The 25073-nt window shown below is 41.0% G+C and overlaps 1 protein-coding gene across 11 annotated transcripts in view; it reads right to left on the bottom strand.

Annotated features, from left to right (window-relative positions):
* Positions 1 to 17195: 17195 nt before the first annotated feature.
* mllt10 (MLLT10 histone lysine methyltransferase DOT1L cofactor) overlaps positions 17196 to 25073 on the bottom strand; it is a 41477-nt gene continuing 33599 nt past the window's right edge. For 5 of the 11 annotated variants that reach the window (XM_023949925.2, XM_023949922.2, XM_023949921.2 and 2 more), the window contains 9 exons: positions 24357 to 24474; positions 22327 to 22399; positions 21138 to 21331; positions 20542 to 20691; positions 20412 to 20467; positions 20004 to 20305; positions 19787 to 19810; positions 19542 to 19632; positions 17196 to 19385 (listed from right to left, as the gene is read on the bottom strand). In XM_023949925.2, coding sequence (XP_023805693.1) covers positions 19101 to 19385; positions 19542 to 19632; positions 19787 to 19810; positions 20004 to 20305; positions 20412 to 20467; positions 20542 to 20691; positions 21138 to 21331; positions 22327 to 22399; positions 24357 to 24474 — 1293 coding nt within the window. In that variant the 3' untranslated portion in view covers positions 17196 to 19100. Of the gene's footprint in view, positions 19386 to 19541; positions 19633 to 19786; positions 19811 to 19905; positions 20306 to 20411; positions 20468 to 20541; positions 20692 to 21137; positions 21332 to 22326; positions 22400 to 24356; positions 24475 to 25073 lie in introns of those variants that run through there. The other 6 variants (XM_078938980.1, XM_078938978.1, XM_078938979.1 and 3 more) reach the window with 3 other exon arrangements.

A 25073-nucleotide genomic window follows, 5' to 3' on the forward strand; every position in this document is an offset into this window, starting at 1 on the left:
AAATCTTTTTTTGGTAAGTTCTAGTTAAATAAAATGTTGGTTTTCCTGCGGCTGGCAAACGGTTCAAGTAAACACGCGAAATCACTTCTTAATCAACAAAATGTATCCCTAAAACTTTCAGGAAAAATAACTGTTTCCAGAAACGTGTTTAATCTGGAAATGACCGATGCAAACATTAAGATTTAAACATAAAAATACAATTTAAAAAGTTTAATAATAACAATAATAATAATAAATAAACGGATGATTTGCTGTTGATTGATGCTGAAGACCTTTCCAGAAAGGGAAGGTTTGAATCCAGACAGGTCTGGATTCCAAGTTATATCAATTTATAGACTTTGACAAACTTTTTAGAAATACATTTTAAGAGAATTATTTTGGAAAAATCAGTTTAACATCATCTGCAGTCTTATGTAAGCTTTCCACAGCTCCACAGTCTCACACTTTGTTGTATCTATGGTCACCTTCCCCACAGAATGAAGCCTTGTTCTCCTCATCACCGAGCAGTTAGTATCCGTCACGGATGTGTACTAAACTGGTTCAAAAACATAAGAAAACTCTTACATTTCTGTTAAAAATAAGTTTGTCTGGTTGAACCTTGGTTGATCTCCAAACGTTAAATGCTGAAATCTGCTTCAAATTAAATATTAAGAAATGTAAGCTTTTTTCATACTAATTGTTGCCCCCAAAAAGTGCTATTTGCGACACGGAAGTGCATGCTCAGAAGGATTGCTGCATTTTACTTTTATCAAATAGATTTTTAAGAGTTAATTGTGGAAAAAAAAAAACGACCAACATTGCAATTATTGATATTGAACTTTGGGAATTAGAGATCAGATGTAAAAAATAAATAAATCTTTGTCAAGAGAAATGAAGGTTTTATTGGTGTAAAAATTGTGGAAATAAGAAAGGAAGATGAATAGTTATCCAATTAAGCCAACAAAACATGTTTTTGAAGTAAATTGTGGATGAAGACCTCTCACAGGGGTAAACATCTTTATAAAAAGTTACTTTTAAGTAAATGTAACTTCGTAAGTTTCACTCAATATCCATCTCTCATTGAAAAACAGATGCAGTCATCCACCAGAGGGAATGGATGACTACATTTCCCTGAAGGAATAAAAAAAAACCTTATCAGGAAATACTAAAAACAATATGTATCTGCCTTTTTTAAACAAATCCTGAAAAAGATAAATCACTCATCATGTTTAATTTTGACTTCAGTAACGTTTATGATGAAGATGCTTATGCTCATTCCTAAATAAATGAAGTCACGCAAGTAATAGAAGAAAAAAAGACACTTTACGTGTGCTTGTCGTGTTTAATGGTGTAATTTATGAGGCATGCCCACGCAGCCAGATTCTCCTTTAAGAGAAACTTAATTAAGCATGGAAAAAGCATGAAACCACAACTCTCCAGCAGCCGGCCCCGGGGTCAGGACCTCTGTGTATCGGTGAGACCCCATAGGAGAACAAAAATGAAATCCCAGTGCTTTGTCTCTTACTGAAACGTTTCATATTAACCACTCAAAGCGATGAAAAGTCGTTGCATGCGTCCAGGAAAAGGAGAAAAGTTTTGCGTTCTCTGATGCTCTGCGGGGGCGCACACCCTCGCGCGCTTTGGTTTGCTCGCACCTACCTAGTGAAACACTTGACCAGCTCACGTGTTCATACCTCTAGCAGCTGGCTGCTTACAGGTGTGTGCGTGGGAGTAGGTGGGTGGGGGGTTCCTCCAAACTAGAACGGAGGTTATACGCGGACTGATTCTGCCCCCTGTTGGAAAAAGAAAACATCTTCTCCGAGGCTGCGCGTTTCGACTGTCAATCATCCTGGAGTTAGCAAAGAAATAAACAATCGATCGAGTTCTGCTGCTGTGACCAATTTAGATCTGAGTCCAAACGATGCAGAAACACATATCTGTGTTAGGTACCCCAGACATCCCCCACTCATTAGTCGCGTTACACATGGAGCTAATCCAATTATGGTCCTGCAGCCCACGTGAGTTCTCCTGTTTATTGGATCACTCCGATCCATCATCTAAAGAAAGAAAAACATGATGTGCTGTTGTTAATGGTGATGAGATCGTTCATCTCCCAACACTTTAGAATCTCCACCGGGGTCAGGACCGCGTCAGTCTTGCTCAAGGACACTTCAGCAAGGCGTAAATGCGCGTCGGCGCAACATGGAGCGATGTGCGCAAAAACGTGGTTATGACGCACGGTTTCCCTTCTGTTTATTTTTCTCCTTTCAGCGACCTTGATGGGGGAGGAGGGTAGGGTTGGGTGGGTGGGGGTCCGGGCGCCCCCGCCGCCGCTGGGTGGCAGTGGTGTGGTGTGGTGCATCTCCGTCTCCTGAGTGGAGCGGAAGGGAACAAAGAAGGGAGGGTAGAAAGAAGAGTCTGTGTTGGTGGTGACGGTGGTGGTGGGGTTAATGTGCAAAATTTAAATACTTCACATTTGCCTCTGCCAGAGCGCGCATTCACACCCAGCACCATCACCCACCTTTCCGGACGCAGGGTGCCTGAAGCGTCATACCGGGGCGGAAAGGGGGAGACATGATGAGGGGGGCTCAAATACAAAACGGTTCTAGATTTCTCAAGAGCAGAAACAGATATAAAGTGCCCAATTTGTTTGCTTATCCCTCTGGACGCATCACAACAACGTCAGCCTCAGGAGCGCATTTTTGATTCCACCGCTTTAAATTCCACCTTTGTGCTGAGGACATTTAGCGCAAAAAAATCCCAGATTTAACATCCTTAACTTATCTTTGTGTTGAAAATAAAGCTATAGAAAATCAAATTGGAAGAAAAATAGACTAAATTTGACAGATAAAATGGAAATCATTATGAAGCAAACAGCTACAAACGATCCGAAAAAACGCATCAATTAAAATCTATACTTTTGAAAATATATAACACATTTGTATTTATTCTTTTTTAATTAAAACGATAAAAGCAAAAACTAGGAGTTTATTGTATGGTATTATTTTTTTAAACGATGTGTTATTCACGACAGGGGCAGCTGTTCCTGCTCCTCCTGCCGGTGAAAAGCAGCTTCCTGCCGGCCGCTGCAGCTGCTGCTGCCCGCCGTCAGGAGCACACATCCCGCTTAACTCCACCCCGACCAACCGCAGTGGAGGGAGTCGTAGTCGCCGTTACATCGCTGCTCGAAAGCAAAACATTCCCTTATGGGACGACTGAAAGAGGAGTGTTCTCGCTTTTGAGGGGATTCTCTTCTCGCTGTGGACCGCCATGTTTATCCGTGGACGCGCAGACTGGAGACGACATGATGCGTGGATAATTTACGGTCCAACATTTTTCTTAGACGTTCCAATCAATTATACTTTATTTAAAACTATTTGAAAACATTCAGCTTTCAAATACATACTTTGTTAAAAAGTAGCAATATAATTACACTTAACAAAATATTCTGGACATTTTTTTTATTAGTCAAACCTGTTGATTTTCTGATTTTAGTTTGAAAATCTTTATTGGTTTTTCATTTGAATTACAGAGCAGAACTGGATTTTCCAGAGCTGTAACTTTGATTAAGAGTTTGTTTAAGGCTCAGGCTGCTTAAAGACTCATTTGAGTCAGTCAATGTGATAAAACCTCAATCAGAACAGGGGATCCTGGATCAAAGAGTGCTAAGTGAGTAATTGAACTTTGTGGTTGCAAAGGTTATAGTCTTGGTTAACATGTCAGAAAGTCCTGTGGTTCTCTCAGTATTCCCCAGCTCCCATTGCTTCAATGAGTGTGTGTGTTTCCTGAAAGCAAAAGAAAACTTGTTAAATGTTTGTAAAAATAAAATCTATTTTTGCAGTTTAGCTTTATTATTGACCCAATAATAAAATCTTTAAATCCTGACACCTGCATGTCTTTTAATTTAAAAAGTAATAAAATATGTTATAAAAAAATAAAATAAAATAAAATAAAGGGTTTCATTAAAAACAACACTGAAAAGATTGACAGGTTTAATGTAAGTTATTTTTATGTTAACTCACAGAGGAAACACACTTGTCCTGTTTGCTATTTTGCATTTTTCCCATTGTTACATATTTCCTAGATTATAAAAAAAAACGTTTAAGTTAATTTATTCAAAGACTTTTTCAGAAAAAATTAAAGGATTCAGTCATCGACTGGAAAACAGGAAAGGGAAAGTGTTCCTCACAGGGGCAGATGCTATGCAGTTAAAAAAAGGCAAAAGATGGAGCTGAGGCTCTTTGTCACGGGGGTGGGGTGGGGGGGGGGGGGGTCTCAGCTGAGCATCAGTTTTCATGCAAACACTCTTAAAAAAAAGTCAGTCTCAAATTCACATAGTGACTTAAAACCTGATTACTGGACATTACAGTTTCAGTTTTGCAGAAACAACAACTACCAAGCACGACAGTGAAAAACAAGAAACTTCATTATTTTCCTTTTTCTTTTTTTTTTTAAACATGAATGCTAATTGAGGACGGCAATCATTCATTGTTTGGTGATACAAAATGTAGCTGATGTGGGCAGAAATGTGCTCTCGGAGAGGCCACCATTGGTTTTTGTGGAATGAATACAATGTCGGACACAAAAGGAGCACAGCAGAAAGAAAAGTGTCAATCTCCACCTGACTCAGAGCCCATTATAGGGTGAGAGAAGAGGCAGAGATGTGTGTTGGAGAAGGCGGGAGATGAGGGGGAAGACACCCAAAGGTGCATAAAGCACACACATCCATTCACTGTCATGATTAGTAGCTATTATCAACAGCTACAACTGGTTGCCAGTCAGACTGAATTATTCTGCAGTGAATCGACACGCAGGCAGTTGACCAATGACTGTTTCCTTAAAGCAGAGCACTAAACAGCCTCTGTCTGATTTCATTTCCTACCTTTTCTTTCATTCCTCTCATTGATTGGCTCCTGTGCTTTCAACTAGAACCTTTCTTTATCATTCCCACCCTGCTTTCCGTCTCTCTGCTGCAGCATCCAGCTTGGGTGTGTTTGTGTTTTTTAGCAAGGCTGCCACAAAATCAAATTATTTTCTTTGAATGTATATGCGTGTGTTCGGAGGTCACAGGGCAGGACAGAGCAAGCAGCAGTCTCATCCAATACTAACGTTCATTGATAGGAAAATCAATGGTGCATTGATCCAAGACTTGGCTGGCAGAGGGGAGGGAGGCAAGTGGGAAGACTGTTGGAGGAGGAAGAATGAACAGCAGAGGAGAGAAGAGAATAAAGAAGATGGGGTGAATAAAGAGGGAAAATAGGAGGTCATGCCTCTGTCTGCATGTGTCGCATATAAGCTCTGGTGGCTACTGCTGCTGCTGCTGCTATAGGGGGGATGTGGGAACAACCTGTTGTGGCCTTCTGCTCTCCGTCCTCACAGAAACGCTCTTGAGAGTGGAAGAACAAGCTTCAAATGGAACCCGAGAGTGGAGGAGGAGAAAGAGGAGAAGAGGAGGGAGAAAATCAATTTTCCCAGAGAGAGGCAGGCTGGTCTAATGGTGGTCTAAAAGAGGAGGAGGAGAGGACATATTTTCCTCTGATTACCTCCTGTAGCCTGTCAGACAAACCTTCAAAGCCCACACTGCCATGGCGGCCTCGCTCATCCGACCTTTCGTTCAAGCAGTGAAGTTTGGTTGCTTCTTTCTCTCAGTTCCTCTCACTTTGAGGGGAAAGAAGATGCGAAACATTGTAGGGTGACCTTAAAAAACTAATATCTTTTATTAGCGGGAAAAAAATCATTGCTTTGGAAAAGTGGAGGAAAATTACAACCTAAAGCAATTGTTTATTCCTATCTGTTGTTCTTTTGTAAAAGTTACATCTCCATGAGGAAACATGGGTTGCAGTAAATTTATAAAGGTTTCCATTGAGCTAAGATGAATCATTTCAATGTTAAAAAAAGACTTTATCTTTTGAATTTCTCCATCAAATGGAGGGAGTTATGTGGAGTGCCCTTGTGCTTGTGCGTCTCCCCTCAGACGGCCCCCTGACAAGACTGAAATGTTCAATTTCCTGCAACAGGTTAGATTTGGATGAACTACAGAGCAAAGAGGAGATTTGCTGCCATGCAGAAATCGCAGGATGTAATTTGTTTTCAGTAAATTATTTTTTTTAAAAGAAGAAAGTTTGTAATGAGAACTGGAGTGAGGTGTTAAAGCGTTGGTGAAGAATACGTCAAAGAAACATCTGCATTTTTCCTTATAACCTAACAAGCTGAATTTAGCAAACAACAGAATATAAGGACTGTTTTGATGACCGTCTATCAATTTCTGATTCATTTTGATATTTTTAGTTTGGTAAAGTGACATTAATATTCTCTTAAAAACTTGAACTGTGAGCATTTTGCTGAAGAAAGCAGTTTTTAAAAGATGCACTGTTGGACTTATTGTATCTTCCAAAGCATCCCCACATCCTAAAACTCCTCCTTCAATTTCATAATGCACTCAGCTGTCAAGGATCAAATGCCAGCACCCCCCCCCCACACACACACACACCTTTTTTTGTGTCCAATTATGGTTCCACCCAGGTTCAAAATTTCCAGCATTCAGGAAGCTAAATCCAATTCTGCTTCTAAAGAGCGATTCACCAGTTAGGGACCGACCTTGGGGAGTATTACCATATTTGATTTACAGTCTGAATGTTACTCCAGTTCTGGCTGGTTTCAGAGGAGGATGCATGAGTGGTTTACCAGTTATTCACATATTTAAAGTAAACTATTTAAAGTTGGCTATTTACTGTGGTTCGGCCCGTGTCGCCTTCCAGCTGGTGGTTTAGCCCACACACTCAAGTGTGTTTGGGGAGGACAGTGAGCCTCACATATACTGTGAGACTGAATATTAAAGGTGAACCCAGGTAATGTCAAAAAAATAACAATTTCTGCAACATAACAATGGAAAAACAAACCAAAAAATAAAAGCTGCCATCCTACTGACTTGATGCTTTTTTCCCCCCCAAAATCTTTCTGCAGAGAAGTAGCAGGGCAGTACGGCAACAGCATTGTGGATCTTCAGCTGTAGCATTCATGGAATGCAGGTCTACAAAGTCACATTCAGTTTGCATGAAGAGAAGAGCAAACAAATTGTTTTCAAGAGCGTGAACTTCAGTAGAGGCGGAAAAGAACAAAAGAGAGGGATAATTGTGGCTCCAAAACCTCAAAATCCCCCCTTCAAGTGCTGCTGTATCTTGGGGTTGTTTTGTGGCACGCTCTAAAACATGTGACTGACTGTTCAGTCAGCTGTTAAACAACACTTCAATTAACTTTTCCTTTTCTTGGGAACACTTGCTGTACAAATGAATTGTTTACTTCCCAGAGAGAGGAAGCTGGCACAACGGCTCAGAAAGGTCTGAAAGGCTCTTAAACGTAGCTGAAGGAGAGCTTGTGTCTGTCTATCTCCCTGTCTGTCCGTCACTCCCTCCCTGCCTGCCTCGTTGGCTCTTTGTGTTTTTCTCCATCTCGGCCTGCGAGGTGAAAGTGGCTTCCATGGTAACGACACACTCTGTTTATGCCACGACATCTCACTTCATCACAAGCTGTTGATGGCTTTGATTTGCATGCGTGCCCGCATGAGTGCGTTTGTTCCCCCCACCAGTTCTGTGAAATACTCCTTAAAACACACAGCATGCAGATGTTTGTGTGACTTGTGGGTGAACACACCAATTTACAAAGATTTTCAATCAAATAAAGAGAAATTAGGAGATAGGGCTTTTTCATTTTTTCTGTTTTTAAATGCATGTCTTCTTTCCTTTCATATTCACAAAAAGTGTCAAAATATATACTTTAAAACAAGTTTTCTTGATGAAATGTGATCACATGTTCTGCATAAACGATGCATAGTCATGCATTTCTCATTTATGACGTCTAGCTTGAATGGGTGATTTTAGCTGTAAATATGTGAAAATGTAAATTTAATTTCCTTGTTTTTCTGCCAGTTGGTACTGCACACTTAACCATTTAAATAAGCAGCAGAAACAATGATTATGTCTCCTTTTCACCAAAACCAGTCGCCCCCAATTAGTGGACTCGGGGTGTGCGTGTCTGTGGGAGAGAAGGGGGTGAGAGGCGAGGAGGGAGGCAGGGCCCGGCAAGCCAGACCCCCTGCAGGGCGGAAAGACGGAGTGGGGGGAGAGAGAATGGATTCCATACCAGGAAATCCATTAGGCAGGGAACGGTGCAGAGCTGGCAGCACAGAGTGGCCGGCATGTTTTTAAAAATTCCTCATTAGATATAATTTCTAAATTACAATCAGCATGGGCAGAATGAGAAGGCAAAGATCTGACCACCTCATCAGGGTAATCAGGGTAATAGCATGATCCTGCATGGGTGTGTGCTGCAGCAGAGGGGCGGATGGAAAGCAAAGGCGAGTGGAGGAGGACGGAGGGGGTTCGAATCCTGCTGGACACTGACTTTCAGTCGCTTTGCTTCCCAAAATGCATTCACAACTGCTGGGATGTGGGGGGCTGGAGGAGTGCAACAAAGGTGGATCTTCTCCTTCTTCCACATCTGTACGAATTGAAGAAGGAGAAAAAAAGGGAAACCTAAAGGAGGAAGAAGAGGGACAAAAACGAGGGGAGCAAAGGAGGGAGGCAAGGGGCCACTGCGAGGGAGAGAAAGAGGTGGGGAAATGGCAGGAAAGGAGGAGGGAGGAAGGAGAAGAGGTTAATTTGCACATATTAGAGAGGGCAGGATTTTTCATTAAAAAGAGATTGAAGTTGATATATGCCTGTGCGCTCCTGACACACTGTACACTCTGATTGTGTTAAGTCCTTGACAGAACAAAGGACTGCCCCCCTCACTCTCTCTGTCTCACCTTCTTCATCCATCTTCAGCAGCCATTGCTGCCTCTCTGCAGCCCTGCATCATGCATAGCTGTGTCATGGTGAACAGAAGCGCACATCACCTCACCCCCCACTTTAATGGGTGTGCTTTTTTATGAGGAAAATAAGAATTCAGTCGGGGGAAAAAGGTTTTCATGCATTCTTCTCTGCACCCCGACATCTGTTTGGGCTTCTGCTGGTGCAGACGAGAAGCTGCAGCCTTTTGATTCCTGTTTCCTGTAATTGAAGGAGATTTTTGACAAAAAGCTTCAGACGGAGACAATAATCGTTCAGATGGAGGCATTTCAGCAAAGGTAGCTGTCAAGGTTGAACAAGATTACTTTGCTTTTGGAGTTACAGGACGGTTAAAGATGTAACAACTGACAATTCATGGGATAATAAGATAACCTGTGTGGTTAAAAAAATCAAAAAAGATACGGAAAAAATCCCACCATGATCCAGTCATGATTTGGAATTTTTGATAGATTGACAGTCTCTCATTGTAAAGAAACAAACAAATATAAAGAAACCAATTTAAAAAAAAAGATATGAAAATAGGCACAAAATAAAAGCAGATATCTTATAAATCTGTTGTTCAAATGGAAGAATAAAAAATATATTTATTATGTATATATATACATATATATATACACAAATGGAAAGAACATTTTATTTTATTTTTTAGTTCTAACAAAATTACCTCTGTGAGACTGAAAACATCTGGAATGCCTTATCATTCAAAGACCAGGTTGAGTAATTTTACTTACCATACTCTTCTTTCTATTTTTAGCTTTTTTTTTAAAAGGATGAAAACTCCTGGATGAACTTTTTAAATAATTATTATTATTATTTTGTTTGTATTATTTATTTAAACAACAAAAAGTAGTCCAATTTAGTTTTTAGGAGTTTGAACATCTCTTTGCAGTTTGATGTTTGGGGCTCAAGTGAGCATACACATGCAGAAGTCATCCGGGATAAACTCAATCTAGTGACATTTCAGTCGGACCTGGCTGTACACCTGTGGTTTTAAAGTCCAGTCTTGGTCCTTCATGCTCATTTTCCTTTCCTTGTGTTGGGCAAACAGGACAAAGGTTCCTCCTTGTGGTTGCCGTGCAGCTGAGCAGATGTGTGTCATAGACAGCGCAAACAGGAAGCGCATTTGTAAGAGCTTTTGTGTTTTCTGATCTGCTGTTTGCAACAAATTTGAGTAGTAAAAGTCTCTCCTTTCTTGCAGCTTTTTTCCTTTTATTTTGCTGTCCTCAGGCCACATCTGTCATTCCACGCTGGAGGGTTATACCTGATCTTTGACCTTAGTTAGCACAGCCCTTGAGATCTGGTTCACACAAACACACACACACACACCTAGTGTGGCTACCTTTGTGAGGACATAAGGCGTTCTCTGACTCCACGTCAATGTGAATCGCCAAATCTAAACTCAACTCTGGGTCCCAAAACTGGCAACCCACAAACAGGCCTCTAAAGACATATCAAAAAACCAAGAACTCACAAATTTCCTCTTTTCATAGACCCAAACCCGTCCTCTGTTACTTGAGCTTAAACAGACACAGGCGAGCCAGCACACAGAGAGAAAAGGAAATATTGATTGGTGATGGAAGGAGCAGCGTTGGCCCGATAAGAAGGCCAGATTTGATGTTTGTTCTGGCACCAGAGAGGTGGAGTGAGATTAAATCACAATGAGCAGCCTGCTCCGTCCTTGGCTTCGTCCCCACTCGAGGCTTTACAAGAGTTTAGGGGTTGAGCTTAAAGAATGACGGGTGAGGGATGGTGGACAAGGGGCGCCGGGCCTGCCTAAATCCACTGTGATAAGAGCCATTGATTAACACGGGCAGTAATGTTATTCAAGGCTGTTTTCCTACACGGTCCAAGGTATGCAGAAGAACAACAAATGCTACCCTTTGTGCTCCTCTCCTCTGTTCCTTGTGCGTTGTTGTGAACTGATTGACAACCATCAATATGTGTCTATTCTTCACTTTGACAGAGCTTCGCCATGGTTCATTTTATTCCTACCGAAATTTTCTTAGGTAAATACTCAAACCACCTTGTAGGCACAAATGTTAAGAACATAAACACCAGTTTACAGGGAGGATAGGTGCAGCTGCATGAGCTGTTAGTCAAACAACACAGGAGGCTGAAGCAGCAAAAGCTCCAGAGTGCATTGAACTGAGCATGGATGCTGATAAATGCACATTTTTAATTGCAGTAGGGGGAGTTTCCCGACTTTTAAAAAGGCATCCATTAGCCATAATGTATGACATGGTGATAAATACACCTGTAGGGAACTCAAACACAGCCGAGACAGATCCCCGTAAACCTGGAGTTTTTGAAACAACTGTTCAAATAATCCAACTTGAATTCTGGGTTGACCCAACAGTCCCTTCTACATGTGATCGAAGCTCGAATTCAGATCCCTCCTTTTGCAAAAGGTGCGCCCCTGCATATGCAGGGCTGCATACGCAGGCCGGTCGGTGTGCGCACCGTCTCGAGGGCTGGGAGATTATGTCGACAAAAGGTGCACCTGGTGCTTTAGATTGAGTTTCTCTCCTCCCCTTCCTCCCTTCAATCCCTCTTTCATCCCCCTCTCCTCTTTTTCTCTGGCCATTTCCAACATTACCCTGGGACTTTTAAAAGATTAGACCACAGCTTTCATAATTGGGCCACTAATGCGTGTTAAGAGTTTAAAATAAGAAAGACTAATGGAAAACACAATTTTTCAAAAGAAATAAAAAAACATGCACTGGGAATACAGTTTTTAGTCATTTTAGACTCTTATTATTTTATATAGAGTGTCAAAGCAGATTATTAAGGCTTGTTTTCTACATTACAGTGATCTAATGGACTTCTGTGCAGAGAGCGATTAAATGATATGATCAGGTTCTCTGTTAGGCTCCAGTCTCATAAAAATATTTCTATTAAAAAAAAGCTTTTCTGCTGATTTATGGTCTCCAAACTTGAAATCTTCCCAGTCAATAATGCAAATGCATTTAATTTTATTTATGCATTCATTACTGTTCAATTTATTATATTTGTCTTAACTTTACCTACCTGAAGGGTCAATCAGATGCGTCATGAATGAATTTCACTAACATTAGCAAAGCAGTTAATTCTAAAAAAGCTGCGTTTCAACTTTCCAATCCCATTCAGAACAGAGTAAATTATCATTATCATTATCATGAATTTCTCCTTTTTTAAAATAACTTGTACCATATTTGATACTCAAAGCAAACTTTTTGACTTCACTATCGAAGCGCACCAAAAAATCTAAACAACTGTTAAAGAAGTTACCACTAGGGGGCTTGTTACACAACCAAGGAAGCCCCCTATTCAGTGTTTGGTAAAAAAAAAAAAAATCCAATAGTGAAGCAGAAATGATCAAACTTTTTAAAAAAAATAATCATACACTGAATTAAATGTTTTGAAAACATGTTTTTTTGCTTTTGTCAATTGTTTTCATATTCATAACAACTGTGCTGCTTATGAATTTTAACAAAAGAGTTCTAATTGACATGGTTACATTTTCACTGGGTGGGTTAAAAAAATCCTGTCAGGCTTGTCTGCTAATTTTTTGTCCATTTATGATAATAGAGTGGTTTAGTAATGTCATAAGCGCTCAAATTAAAAAAAATAAATAAATAAATAAAACAATGAGTCACATGACCACTTCTTAAAGTCAGGTGGTGTTAAAAATTTAATTTGATCAGAAGTGTACTCTGTTGGTGGATTTGTAACATCAAATACTATGAACTGCTACATAACATTGGAATTTCCATCAGTTGTATTTACAAATACATGCTTTTTAGCATTAAATAATGGTGTTTTTGTAGCATGTTCACTTTATGTTAAAGATGAAAGATGTTCTGGGGGTTAATGAATATTTTCAAAGGATTAACTTCAAGATCCGACAAGCAAAAAATGTGATTTTATTTCCAATCATTTGCCTGATTGAATCTTTTACTGACAAAACCAAGGTAATAAGCTACCTCTCAGTCTTTTTTGTTTTCTTTAGGGCACCAATAGCCTTCATGTGCAGCAGGGTTATGCACAAAAGCTGTTTTTAAGGTTAGTCCAATGTGCACAAGAGCTACTACAGCTGCAGCAACAAGTAAGCCCCCCTCCTTTTTTTTTTTTACCTGTTTGGAACCAAAACACACACACACAAAGATCTGCAGCACACACAAGCCATACTCCCAGCCTCACCAAGGGTCTCCAGCCTGCATAATACATGAAGTTTGCTGAAAGGTGGAGGAACAAGAGAAGGACGTGGGTCGCTCTCTCCCTCTCTCCCGCTCCCACACAAACACTGGCCCGCACCATTATGCAGCCTGGGTCAAAACCACTTAACAGCTGTTGCTGCTGGAGAAATCCCAGCTCTCTTTACATGCCTGTTGTTCACTCATTTATCCTGATTGTGGGCCATCTCTTCTATCTCTGCTGCACAGATTTCTGCACTAAAAATTAGCTTCACGTCCCCTCTGGGAACTCTTCCTAGATGTCAATTGTTGTGACTTTGAGCAAGGCATTTGTCAAATGATTAGGGCAGGTGCAAAACCCTCCTGGTTTGTGAAGATTTTCCCTCAAATCCAGCAGTTAATAGTAAAATCCACAGATAGAAAATAGAATCAAGAAGATTTTGTTTCTTGAATATGCCGCTTTTTTACACTGATTGAAAACAAAAATTTCCCACTAAACAAGTACAAAATAGATTGAACTACACCATTCTTTATGTAATTATCAGAACTCGTGGAACTCTCTGGTTGTCTCTATCCAAGGACCGGAATTATTTAACACTGTGGACCCCTCCACAGCCAACCATTTGAAAGTAATTATCAGTAATGATCTGCCGGTGACTGATCTATTTTTACCTGATGATCAAACCAGATCTCATCACAGATCTATATCCCTTGACATTCATTATAACCCTGGAAGATTACATTAATCTCTGCCAGCACCACCTGTCTTTGTAATAGTGTTTCATTCCTCGCCCCAGAGCCCATTCAGAGTGAAGGTAAATGCTGGGGAAATACATCTTCATATATATTTTAAACCTTTTTTTTCCCACTTGGATTATATTTTAAAGTTGAGTTTAGGTTTTAGTTTTACGAAATATGTCCTTAAACTCCTTAATAGGAGAGTGAACACAAACTGTCAGAAAGTTAAATGTAAAAATTAATAGATTTTTTTGGAGAAAAGAAAATCTGCGGGGCATTTGTTGGCAAAAAGAAATTCTAAACTTTAAATTTTTTTATGACATTAAACATTTTAAATTTAAAAAACAAATGTGTGTGTGTTTTTTGGTTTAATTGACTTCATACATAAAGCTGATGTGTTCAAAACAACAAAATAGAGATCACTGCTTCATTTTTTTTAAATTGTTTTAAACATTTTAGAAAGCAGCTAATCATTCTATTCTATGTATACCTTTAATTGGCTTTGTTTTAGACTTAAGTAGATTATTTTTTTATCTCGAGTTGAAGTGAATTTACAATTATTACCTTTAATATAAGCTTTTTGCAGATTTATAGAGACAACTGGAGATCACCAATATTGAACAGGAAGTGGACATGTCACCTAAAAATAATCTGGACTATTTAATCTCTATTTTCTATTGGTGTAGCGCTAGTTTAAATAAGGTTTTAAAAAGGAGGTTTTCACGATATTTACAGACATTTTTCTTCTGAACATGCTCCTAGTTTATTGAACATCAGATGTGGATGTTTTGATTGTCTTTTGAGTGGCGATTTCACAGGGAGACGCAGCCGCGCTTCGCCGACAGGAGCTGCACCGCGGAGGAATGAGGATCTGCATTTCCTCCGCGGAGGAGCTGCATTTCCCCTTTCAAAGGGGAAAAGCAGGCAACAAAGACGCTTTTCTTCCCCTAAATCCACCCCCATTGCCTGCTTTGACGCTGTGTTTTATTTATTTTTGTTACGAATCACAACCGCTTTAAATATTTAGCTGTTTTTGTGACAAAGAGAGACACCCGAAAGCAGCGGCAGCCCAACAAATCTCGAGCCGGGCGGCGCTTCCATCCGCGCGGCAGGCGAGTGAAGGGTGTCCCGGTGATTTCCCGACATGCTCTGAACACAAAGTCGGCGCGCGGAGACGAAGCTTCTGGAACTTCTTTTCGTCCCCGCTCCAAAATGTTTTATTTAAAACAAAACAAAAATAGCCTTTATATATAAAATATAGAACAACCTTTATTAAATATACACATTTATTAAAATTAAGTAGCCCCCCCCTCCCACAAACTGTAAAAAAAAAATTTAATTTAATTTTTCAAATATTTTCAATATTGTTTATCTGAAAAAACTTAATCTGGCTGATAGTTGTTTTTCATACGAAACAGAAAATAAATAGACAAATGTCTACAGATTTTGATTTTCTTTTATCTTGTCAAAAAAGGTATAAAAATAGTGTTAAAGTGTGTTGCATTAGTCTGTTTGCCAATAAGCTTCACATATCTGTTGTGGGTCACTTATTGAAATAATAAGAGCTGTTTGTGAATGAAGAGGGATGAGGCTAAATCCTGCTGTTTCTCTTTGCCACCATTATAATACAAGAAGAGTGACCTGTGGGAGGCACACACACACACTCACACACACTCACACACACTTAAACTCTGGGAATCTCCTCAGCTGCCCCCCTCATACCCTTCCCTTCCTTCTTTTTCCTGCACTGACAGCCCTAAACACCTCTGCTCTCCGGATCTGGTTCCACTGGGCACCGGATCAGGGCCCCTGGCAGCTGACTGCAAGTTTCTGGCCAGGATTAAGCCTCCTAACGGCAGGCACTCTGTGATGATTTACACAGCATTACTGTACACAGCGGCGGCTGCTTCCTTCTGCTAATGGTTTATTACACCAGAGCCCCTCTCAGCTTTATTGCTCAGCCTCTTTGAGGGGAAGGTGTAATTAAATAATTTAACAGAATCACAAAACATATGTTAAGACCTGCGCAGGAATTACTGGTGGCACTTGTTTCCTGGTTCTCTTTTCATTTCTGCTGGGCTGCCATGGGAAAGATGATGGGAACTAATAGACTGCAGTTACTGTGCAAAATGTCCTGTGACACTCTGAAAGCAGGACTTTCTGCTTTTTTTTAATAATCTAAGAGGTATTTATAGGAAATAATACTATTTGTTATTATTTTTACAGAAACTTTTTGTAATGTAGTAAAGTAAAATAGTACTATAACTTCAAACTTTTTGATTAGAAGTTATTCTGAAAACAAATAAAATAAATAACGTTTCCTCGGCTGGCCTGATAATTTTGTTGTCCTGCCTCAACTTTGTGGTCAGGCTTCTGGCTGGTCAGTGCAGAGGGGGCCTCCATCAGCTGGTAATGCTTTCCCACCCCCGCGGAGGGGTCTGTGGGGAAAAGTGGGGGGTTGATCGATGATGGACACAGCAGCTCTGCCCTCGGTGTGAGAGGGGAGGCAGCTCTGGTGGTAGGGGGGTCGAAATAGAAGGTCCGATGTGGTGGAGAAAGGGGGGGGGGGGGGTTATACAGCCTGCTTTTGATTGACAGGGTGAGGGGAAAGGGGGGGGGGGTTACTCAATGCAGGTTAGACTGTTTGTGTGTGTGTGTGTGTGTGTGTGTGTGTGTGTGAATTTGTGTGTGTGCGCACGCACGTGGAGCAGGAGGATAGCGAGCTTTTAATTACAACGGTGGAGGAAGATGTAGCAGAATTGTGCCCCCCACTTCCACAGCGCGAGCGCACACGCACAGCTCCAGCAGCTGTAAGTTATCAGCTTTGGTTCCTGTGTGTGTACATTTATTAGGAAAATCTTCAGGAAAAAAAGGAATATATATAAATATATATTACACTCCATCTATAATCCTCCAGGTTTTTTTTTATATACAAATATATATTTGATATATTATACATTTTTAGACTTTAAATTTCCTCCACTGACATTATAATCAGCTCATCATTAAATGTAAAGATTGTTAAATTGTGAATTTTACAATTCTTAAAACCTTCTGCAATGCCTGCAAATTTAGTTTTTCTGCTAATTGAAAATTTTCTCTCATTTTTACTGTAAATCGTACATTTCTTCAATTTTGTTACCATTTTGAAAATATGCAAATTGAAGAATAAGCTAATGTTAACATTTATTTTTTGAATTGTCATTCTTTGCTTTAACTTTTGTTTTTTTGCATGTCAGTGTTTTTTAGGAATAAACCCAGCATTACAAAATTTGTTTGATGCATCAAACCACTCGTTTCAAAATTACATTAATTTAGCATCTACACGTTAGCACACATGTAACTGAATTTGCTTTCATGGCTGGAAATAAATTCAGGCATCGAGGGGAATGTTTAAGAATTGCAGCAGAATTTTGAGTTCATGACAAACAATAAAATAAACTCATGACACAAAGACTTCTTTTGTTATTTAATCCAAGTTTTTTTTTTTGTTTTGCAATACATTGTCAGACCCACTCCCCCCTCAAAAAAAACGAAACAACAAATCAACTTATTTTTTACATCTGTACAAAATTGATCCAAACAGATGTGCACAGATGTAAACATGGTGCTCAGAGTATAAAACCATCCAGAAAATGGTGCATAATTTTAAAAAAAGGAAGAAAAAAAACACACAATGTCCCTGCACATATAAAAATAAATTAATACTTTTGCTGTCCAGTCATTGTCCATCTTAATCGTCTGGTCCTAAAGATTCACACACACAATCTGAGGTGTTTGCTTTCCTTTACATGGCCAATCACAATCACTTATTTACACCAACGGCCAATGGGAAAGCTTTATGTACACTTTAAGAGGTAAAACCGGCGCCACCGAAGGCCCCTGAAACACTTCCTCCTCTCCAACAAACAGCTATATACACCCCACCCCCCAAAGTAGCTTTCAAACACAAACTGAAGGAATTAGTTTACAGCAAGAAGAGACTGTTGGGAGGGGAAAGAGACAAAACTGTACACAGTAGTACAAAATGTGAAGTCACAAAACGAACGGGCTGTAAAATATATTATCTTGTGCCCAACACACACACACACACACAAAACCCTCCAGATAAATAAAAAGCACAACTTTGATATTACAGAATGCAGCAGAATAAAACTTCCTAAATTATTAAAGAGACAGCAGCCCAGATGGAGCGAGTGTTTTTTTCTTCTTCTTGTGACTTTGCAGTAGCAATGCAGCGTTTTACCAGTGGCTTTGTGGAAAAAGTTGGCAGAGACGTAAAGATAACAAAACAAACAAACAAAAAAAACTCCTTGGGCCTCAGGCACTTGGGTTTGGACCCTGATTGGCCAGTCCTGACTGTGGTGAGTCTGCAAATGGCCGCTGCCGCCGGTCTTTTAGGTCCTGCTCAAGAGGTAGATGCAGCAGGGGGCTGAGTCAGGAAGATGAAATGTACAAACCCCGCTAGACTGGTTTGAGTGGGGATTAATGGATCCCTCTGCAGATTCAAACAGTCGTTTTGTTTTTTAAAGTTGAAGGCATTTCACATTCCGGATTGAGCCCCCTGTATCTGGCCCAGATAAGAACAGTCGAACTCGAGGCTTCTGAGGTGACCGCGGCTCGCTGACGTGAGAGGATTGCAGACAGACTGAGACGTGGGGGAGAGGCTGCAGTGAGAACATGTGGAATTTTTTCACAACACTGACCCAGAGTTCCTCCTGGGACTACAGCGAGACAGATGTCAAACATTCATCTGCTACTGCTCACTGCTATTCTCAGGAACTGTTTTTCTGGGTTTGAGCATGAGCTGCTGTCATTTTTCTCTTTTCTGGTTAACCTTGTAGTTGCGGCTGCGCCTGCGTGAGTGTTGAGAGAGCAGCTCTGGTTGGCTGAAGCCCCTGAGAGAAAACAGCAGAGGAGACCGAACCGTCGTGGGAAGAAGAGCAGAGGAGGAACACATGACAGACATACTTTCTGGTAATTCAACTTGATTGTTCATTTACCGGAAAATTAAACAGAATCATACAATGCTCAGGTGCTAAACAATTATATACTATTAGGAAAATTAAATTAAAAACATATAATCAGACAAAAAGTAAAAAACAAAAGCAGCACTACAGAGATAAAGAACAATATCTAAAGTTTTAAAGGAATAAATAGTGTGAGTTGAGACAAAATGAACCGAAAAAGTGGCAAAAACAAAGGAAGCTGAAATGACTGCTTTTCCTTTTCAGCAGTTTTCACTATAAAACAAACAAACGATCTGCTCAGATTTCTCTCAAGGTTGACCAACAGGCTGATCTCAAACTCTGCATAATTACTGAATAAAAAAAAAAACACCTCCAAAACAAAAGAGCATATGCCGTCATGTCTTCTCCTGCCCCGCAACGCCCACGGCTTTCTCGGCTAGCCGAGGCTTCTGCGCCCCTGAGCCGTGCGTGTCGGTGTGTGTGTGCTGCAGCGCCAGGAAGGGGTTGGCAGTGATGGCGCCTTGGCCTTGGCTGGCGGTGCCGGGCAGCAGGTTGTTGATGGGGATCTGAGCGGAGGAGAGGGAGATGGAGGGAATCTGGGCAGAGGAGGAGAGGGACTGCAGCTGCTGGAGGTCCTGCTGCTGCTGCATCAGTTGGTAGAGCAACACCTGCTGCTGATCCTGCGAGGTTGGAGGGAAAAGAGAAGAGGAGGGGGAGGAACAAAGATAGAGGAAGAGGGAACCACCCCACCAAAATAAAGGGGAATAATTGTGAATCACAGAGGAGACTTGTGGTAGTAAATGTTGCGAGCGTTCAGGTGTCTGTTAGGGTCTTACCCCTGAAGGTTGGGAGGCCAGCAGCTGCTGGAGCTGCTGCTGCTGCAGGAGGAGCCTCTGCTGCTCCGACAGTAGGCCGAGCCGCGCCGTGCTGACCAGACAAAACAACAATAAACAAACACGAAACATCATCTGAGCTCTGAATGACAAAAAGCTCATGGAGCCAGTCTAACAGGACTGAGAAAACCGGAATCAAATCAGCCAAACATGCATTTCTAAACTGTGATCTGCTGCAGACCTCTCACCTGTTCTTACTAGTGGCTGAGCTGCTACAATCCAGCACGCAAGCAAGAAGACACAAAAGCAGAGGACCTGTTAGGTTTCCTGAAGGTACATATTCTGCTGCTTTAAGAGGCTTATATACCCTGTTGTGGACTTTGATTTTATGATCATCCTGGGACTCTAGCAGCTGTCAATTATGTGAGGCGGGCCTCGCCGGTGCTGACGGCAGCTGTTCCGTACCTGCTATTGACGGGCAGAGTGACGCCTGCAGCTGCTCCTGTAGTGTGTGTGTGGGGGCTGGCGGTCCCTGCCGGCGTCTGGATCACACCGTTTAGTGCTCCAACGATCCCCCCGATGCCCAGCACGTTTCCCGCCCCCAGAGCGCCGATAAGGCCCGTCACGCCACTCAGCCCGGCTGTGCTGGCCCCCACTGTCGCAACCCCATTGAGAGCCGGCTGAGGAGGGCTCTGGGAGACGGAGGGAGGGGTGGAAAGGGAGGAGGTGGAGCCATTGCTGCTGTGGCCTCCGCATGAAGCACCGTCCTACAGTGCAGACAGAGACATAAAGGAAAAAAGAAAATCAGAAATAAAAACGTAGATCAAGACTCTGATTAGCTAACTATAATCCATTGATAGATTTCATCCTGACCTGAGCTGCTACAGGTAAAGACGAGTCACTGACTCCAGCCTGGGTACCTCTGACCTCTGCAGCACAAACATCAGCAGGTTAGAAGAAAGCGGCGAGGACATACGTTCGAGTCTGAAGCAGGTGGCTGTACCAGAGGAAGCAGTCGAAGGGGTGAAAGGCACGGATAGTTGAGCGCTGAGAAGCTGCAGCCTCTCTTTCTTCATGGTGAGGGTTTTGATCTGCTCCTCCAGACGCCTGTTCTCCTCCTGCAGCTGATGGAGCGACTTCAACATTCCCACTACTGACAGGGAGAGAGGAGGGGAGAAACGTTCTGTCACCGCGCATCAGGAAAGAGCCCGGAAATGGGTCAACAATGCAGAAACTGAAAATGCGTTTTTGAGAGGAAATGTGTCAAAACAAACAAGAAGCAGATTTAGCTTCTACAGCCTCATGTTCAAAAAATGAGGTTTCAGGGGTCAGAGGTCAGCTACAGCTTGTGTAGTTATGCAGGACAAAAAAGAAGGACTTGTAGGCCTAACATTGGTCCTTTTAACAGCTAAGCTCTTTTTCCCTTTATTGATCACTGACAGGAAGTTCAAATAACTGCTAGAGAAAGATGGTAGTTGGAAAGAGCCGGGGGACTACATAAAAATTGAAATCTGTGGACATGAATTTAGGGAGATTGCCTTATTTCACTAAAAGAGCAACAAAATCATGACTAAACAAAAATGGAGTGTGCCCCCTCACCGTCTCCTTGGGCTCCCTGCTGCAGCAGGAAGCTCTGCCCTTCGTTCCACTGCCTTTCCAGGAGCTGCTCGATACTGGTGGCCACCGGGGGCAGCGTCTCCCCGACGCCTCCCCCAGACCCTAGCAACCCAACCCCCGGCCCTGGCAACGACCCCAAAGAGTCATAGCGGATCTGCAGGCCACCAATGGGAGAGCTGAATGAAGGGAAAGAGAGCATGGGTAGAAAATGGAGAGATGAAGAGGTCAATGGGGAGATTAACGACCCAACATAAACGTCAGACAAACATAGACACTGCTGGCTATAAAACTACATCAATTTGTTGTTACAGTGGCCTCTAATGAAAAGGGGCCAGGCTTTCTGTCTGCAAGTGTGAGTCAAAAAAAAAAAAAAAAAAAAAAGGTTGGGAGAGGGAGGAAGAAGGAGGACACCAACGGGGAGAGGCAGACAGAAAGGGAAGTCTTGATGCGATAAATCTCGATGTGTGCTGAGACAATCTGTTGAGTGTGAAAGAGCGAGGAATGAGTGACAGTCCAGAGCGCTCGAATAGACACGCGAAGTGGAGGAAAATTTACTTATCAAATTAAACCAAATTTAAACCCTTCACCCCAAAAATACGATTTTTTAACAGATAGATTTTTGTCTTTAAAGTAAAAAGTAAGCTTTAAAATGTTATTAGTACTTCAAAGCACAGTGATAGATTTCATGTCATGCAATGTCGGAAGTATTTTAACATCATGAAACAAGCCACATGGACATTTAAAGCATCACCAACCTTGTCAACAGAAACCACTCATTCCACAAAGTGCCAGAAACAAATAAATACTCGTCTGTTTGACAGATATTTCCACCCGGAAAGATCCATGTAAATACTCCCAGATGGAGAAGATGGAGTTAATCATCACGCTTTTCATCCGTATGAAATTTAAGCCAAAAAATAAAGATGTATATATATTTTAAAAAAAGATAGCTACCACTTTCGAAAATACTAGTTATCGCTGGCTGGGAGAACAAGAATTGCCTGTAGGGGTAAAAGCGAAAGACGAAGGAGTGTGTGAGGGGAGGAAGAGAGAGGATACGAGGGGCCAGCGGAGGGAAAAGCAGCAAAAGGAGGGGTGGTGGCGGGGGCAGACAGGAATGTAAATGGAGAGTGCAGGGTGGGAGGGCATCTGATCGAGTGTGTGCATTCACCGCGGGGTGGTCTTGGGAGAAGCTCTTACGGAAAAGCCCTGAGATCCGCCACTGCCGTCTCCCACCTCCTGATCTGCAAACCATGAAGACAGAAAATCAGCAGAATATCTCAGAGCATCATTTCCTTTCTGTTCCGCATTGTTTTATTTTTGTAACAAGCAAATGTGATGTTTGCACATCTCTGATGGCAGACAAAACACCCATTAAAATCTCAAAACGCTGACCTTGACTGAAATACCTTTTACGTAAACTTGGATCAATCCTCAAATTACACACTGGAAAAAAAAGTGCTTCATTGTTGAAAATGACAAAGAAAAAAGCTTTTAAAATGAGCACATCTTTATGAGAGAGCACGCTTCATGGTTACAAAGGTTCATGGCAAAATGCTCCAAATTATTGGTCCTCGAAAGATGTGGAAGAATCTCTGCAAATATAAAAATTGTAACTACAACTTCAGGTGTGTCAATTCTTCATTAAAGAATTTTGCGACAATGAAAAATGTATTTGAAAGCAAAAATGAGTTTCCTTACTCTGAACAACACTAGAAAAATTAGTTGAAACAAAAACTTTAGAGGGCGTCCGCAAACAAGACGGGTCGTGGAGAGCTTTGGTGTGATACAGATCTATCCAAACTATATTAAAGGTATCTTGATGCTTCTGTTTCTATAACCACTTCCGTTCTTTGTAGCTTTTCGTAGAGAAACCCATCATTCAAACTCATGCGTCTCCTCCTCTCTACCTTCTGTGAGAGCCTCCATCTCTCCTCCCTCTGGGCCTCTGGCCAGACGTTCCTTTTCATTTTCCTCAGTGAGAGTAATGAATCACACATGCACCGACACTTCTGCATTTACACACTCACTCCAACTCCCCTCTACTTAAGACAGTCAATACCAGCTTTTACCCCCACCAGGTCACCTCCCTGGTTTCTAGCGCTCTTCTGTTTCAGACTCCTCTATTTTCTTTCTATCGCCTTTCCGTCTTGGCACCTCCCTCCAGACACTCCAAAGTAATGAGAGATGGATGCCAAAGTAAACAAGCTTTTTGCAAACAAACACACCTTTCACATTTGGAGCCGCATGATTCTTATTTGCTGACAAACGGACCATGCAGTTATGCTGACAGCTACGGGCCACGTTTAAGCAAGTTTACAAAATCAATCCATTTTTATTTAACAAATCTAGAAATCAGTAACTGTTCAAATAAACTACTTATGTTTGGGGGGGGGGGGGGCATTTTGTACAGATCTAGTGGAAGATGTGGTTTGACGTCCACCTGCGTCTGGTCACTGCAGTCGGTTCTCAGTTTTCAAAGGCTTGGTTCAAACTGACGTTTCATTACAACAAAAGCCCCTTTGAACACTACAAGCCTAAATCTATCCATGTAAATGAAACATTCAATGTACATCTACCTCTGATGTGAAAAGCAAAACCAGAAAAACCCTGAACTGAAAGGAACTCAAGACTTTTACAAAAGAAAATGGTTCAAAGCTTCACAGGGATTGATTCAACATCTGTTATTTTAAGATTAGTCCTTTCGTCTTTATAAACAACTGTAATGAAAATTTAGATTTATCCATGATGAAACATATTCACAAAATACATTTAAACTTGAGTACTTATTTATTGTACTTATACTGAAGTAGAGTTGTGTGCAGAAAAGCAACAGAGCTGTAGAAGCAGAGCTCAGTGGGAGGGGCTTAAGACTATCACTGACCCTTGACCTCTGCGGGATCACAGGTCATGCCTCAGGCATTATCCTCTCTGTTGCACACATACATGCACACACACAAACTAACAGAAAAAGAGGCAGAACGTGTTTTCTAAATCTCATATTTATTATGTTGCTCGTGTGTTTCGATGAACAAATGAACTAATTATTGTTAACACTGTCATGCCTGAATTTTTTTTCCAGTTAAATAAAAAAATATTCCTAATTTTCCATTTGAGGTGTTCATAAATGAAGTGGATTCCTCAGTTACCAAATGACTGAGCATCGATAAATGTTGAGACGTAGAGCAAATGCTGCCTTACCTGCTGGTGTTGCCTCAGACTGAGCGATGAGAGCTGCCATGCTGGAGTTTGGGTTCAGTCTGTTACCAAACATGTGAGGAGGAGCCAGGTTAAAGACCGATCCTGGCAGCCCGCTCACCTGAGGATGAAGGAGCACACAGAAGGAAAGCAGCATTACCTGAAAGTAGCAGCTCATTCGGGGATTCTGAATTTGAGAGAACCAAGAAATAAAAGGCCAAAAGAAAAAGGTTTTGGCAAAATGAGATTTTTTTTTTTTTTTGCAAAACTAAATATAAAACCTTGTATTTAATTCACAAAAATTAAATAAAACATTAAAATGAATAGAATTCTGTAGATAAAATAATTTTACACAATTAATACTTTTGCGGTAAAAATATTGTAAAATAAAATAAAATAATACATTTGATTTTCAGCCCTCTATCTTTATAAAATATTGAACAGCAAAATGAATTTAAATCAATGGAATATAACATTTAAATAGAATACTGAAATAATAATACATTACTGAAAAGGGTGAAAATCAGAACCGAGTTTTTTTTTACCTGTAACATATTTTTAAAACAAAAAAATAATGCAAAAACACTGAAATAAAACCCCAAATGTGGCTTGTGTTCTGTTTGTATCCACAAATATTTTAATAAAATGATTCAATTTTAATTAAAAAAAATAAACACTCTTTCACATTTAATATGTCACTAAATTTCCCTGCAAATACAT

This window comes from Oryzias latipes, chromosome 20, assembly GCF_053564925.1.
Source record: "Oryzias latipes strain Hd-rR chromosome 20, Olatipes_Hd-rR_3.1".
Lineage (NCBI taxonomy): Eukaryota > Metazoa > Chordata > Actinopteri > Beloniformes > Adrianichthyidae > Oryzias > Oryzias latipes.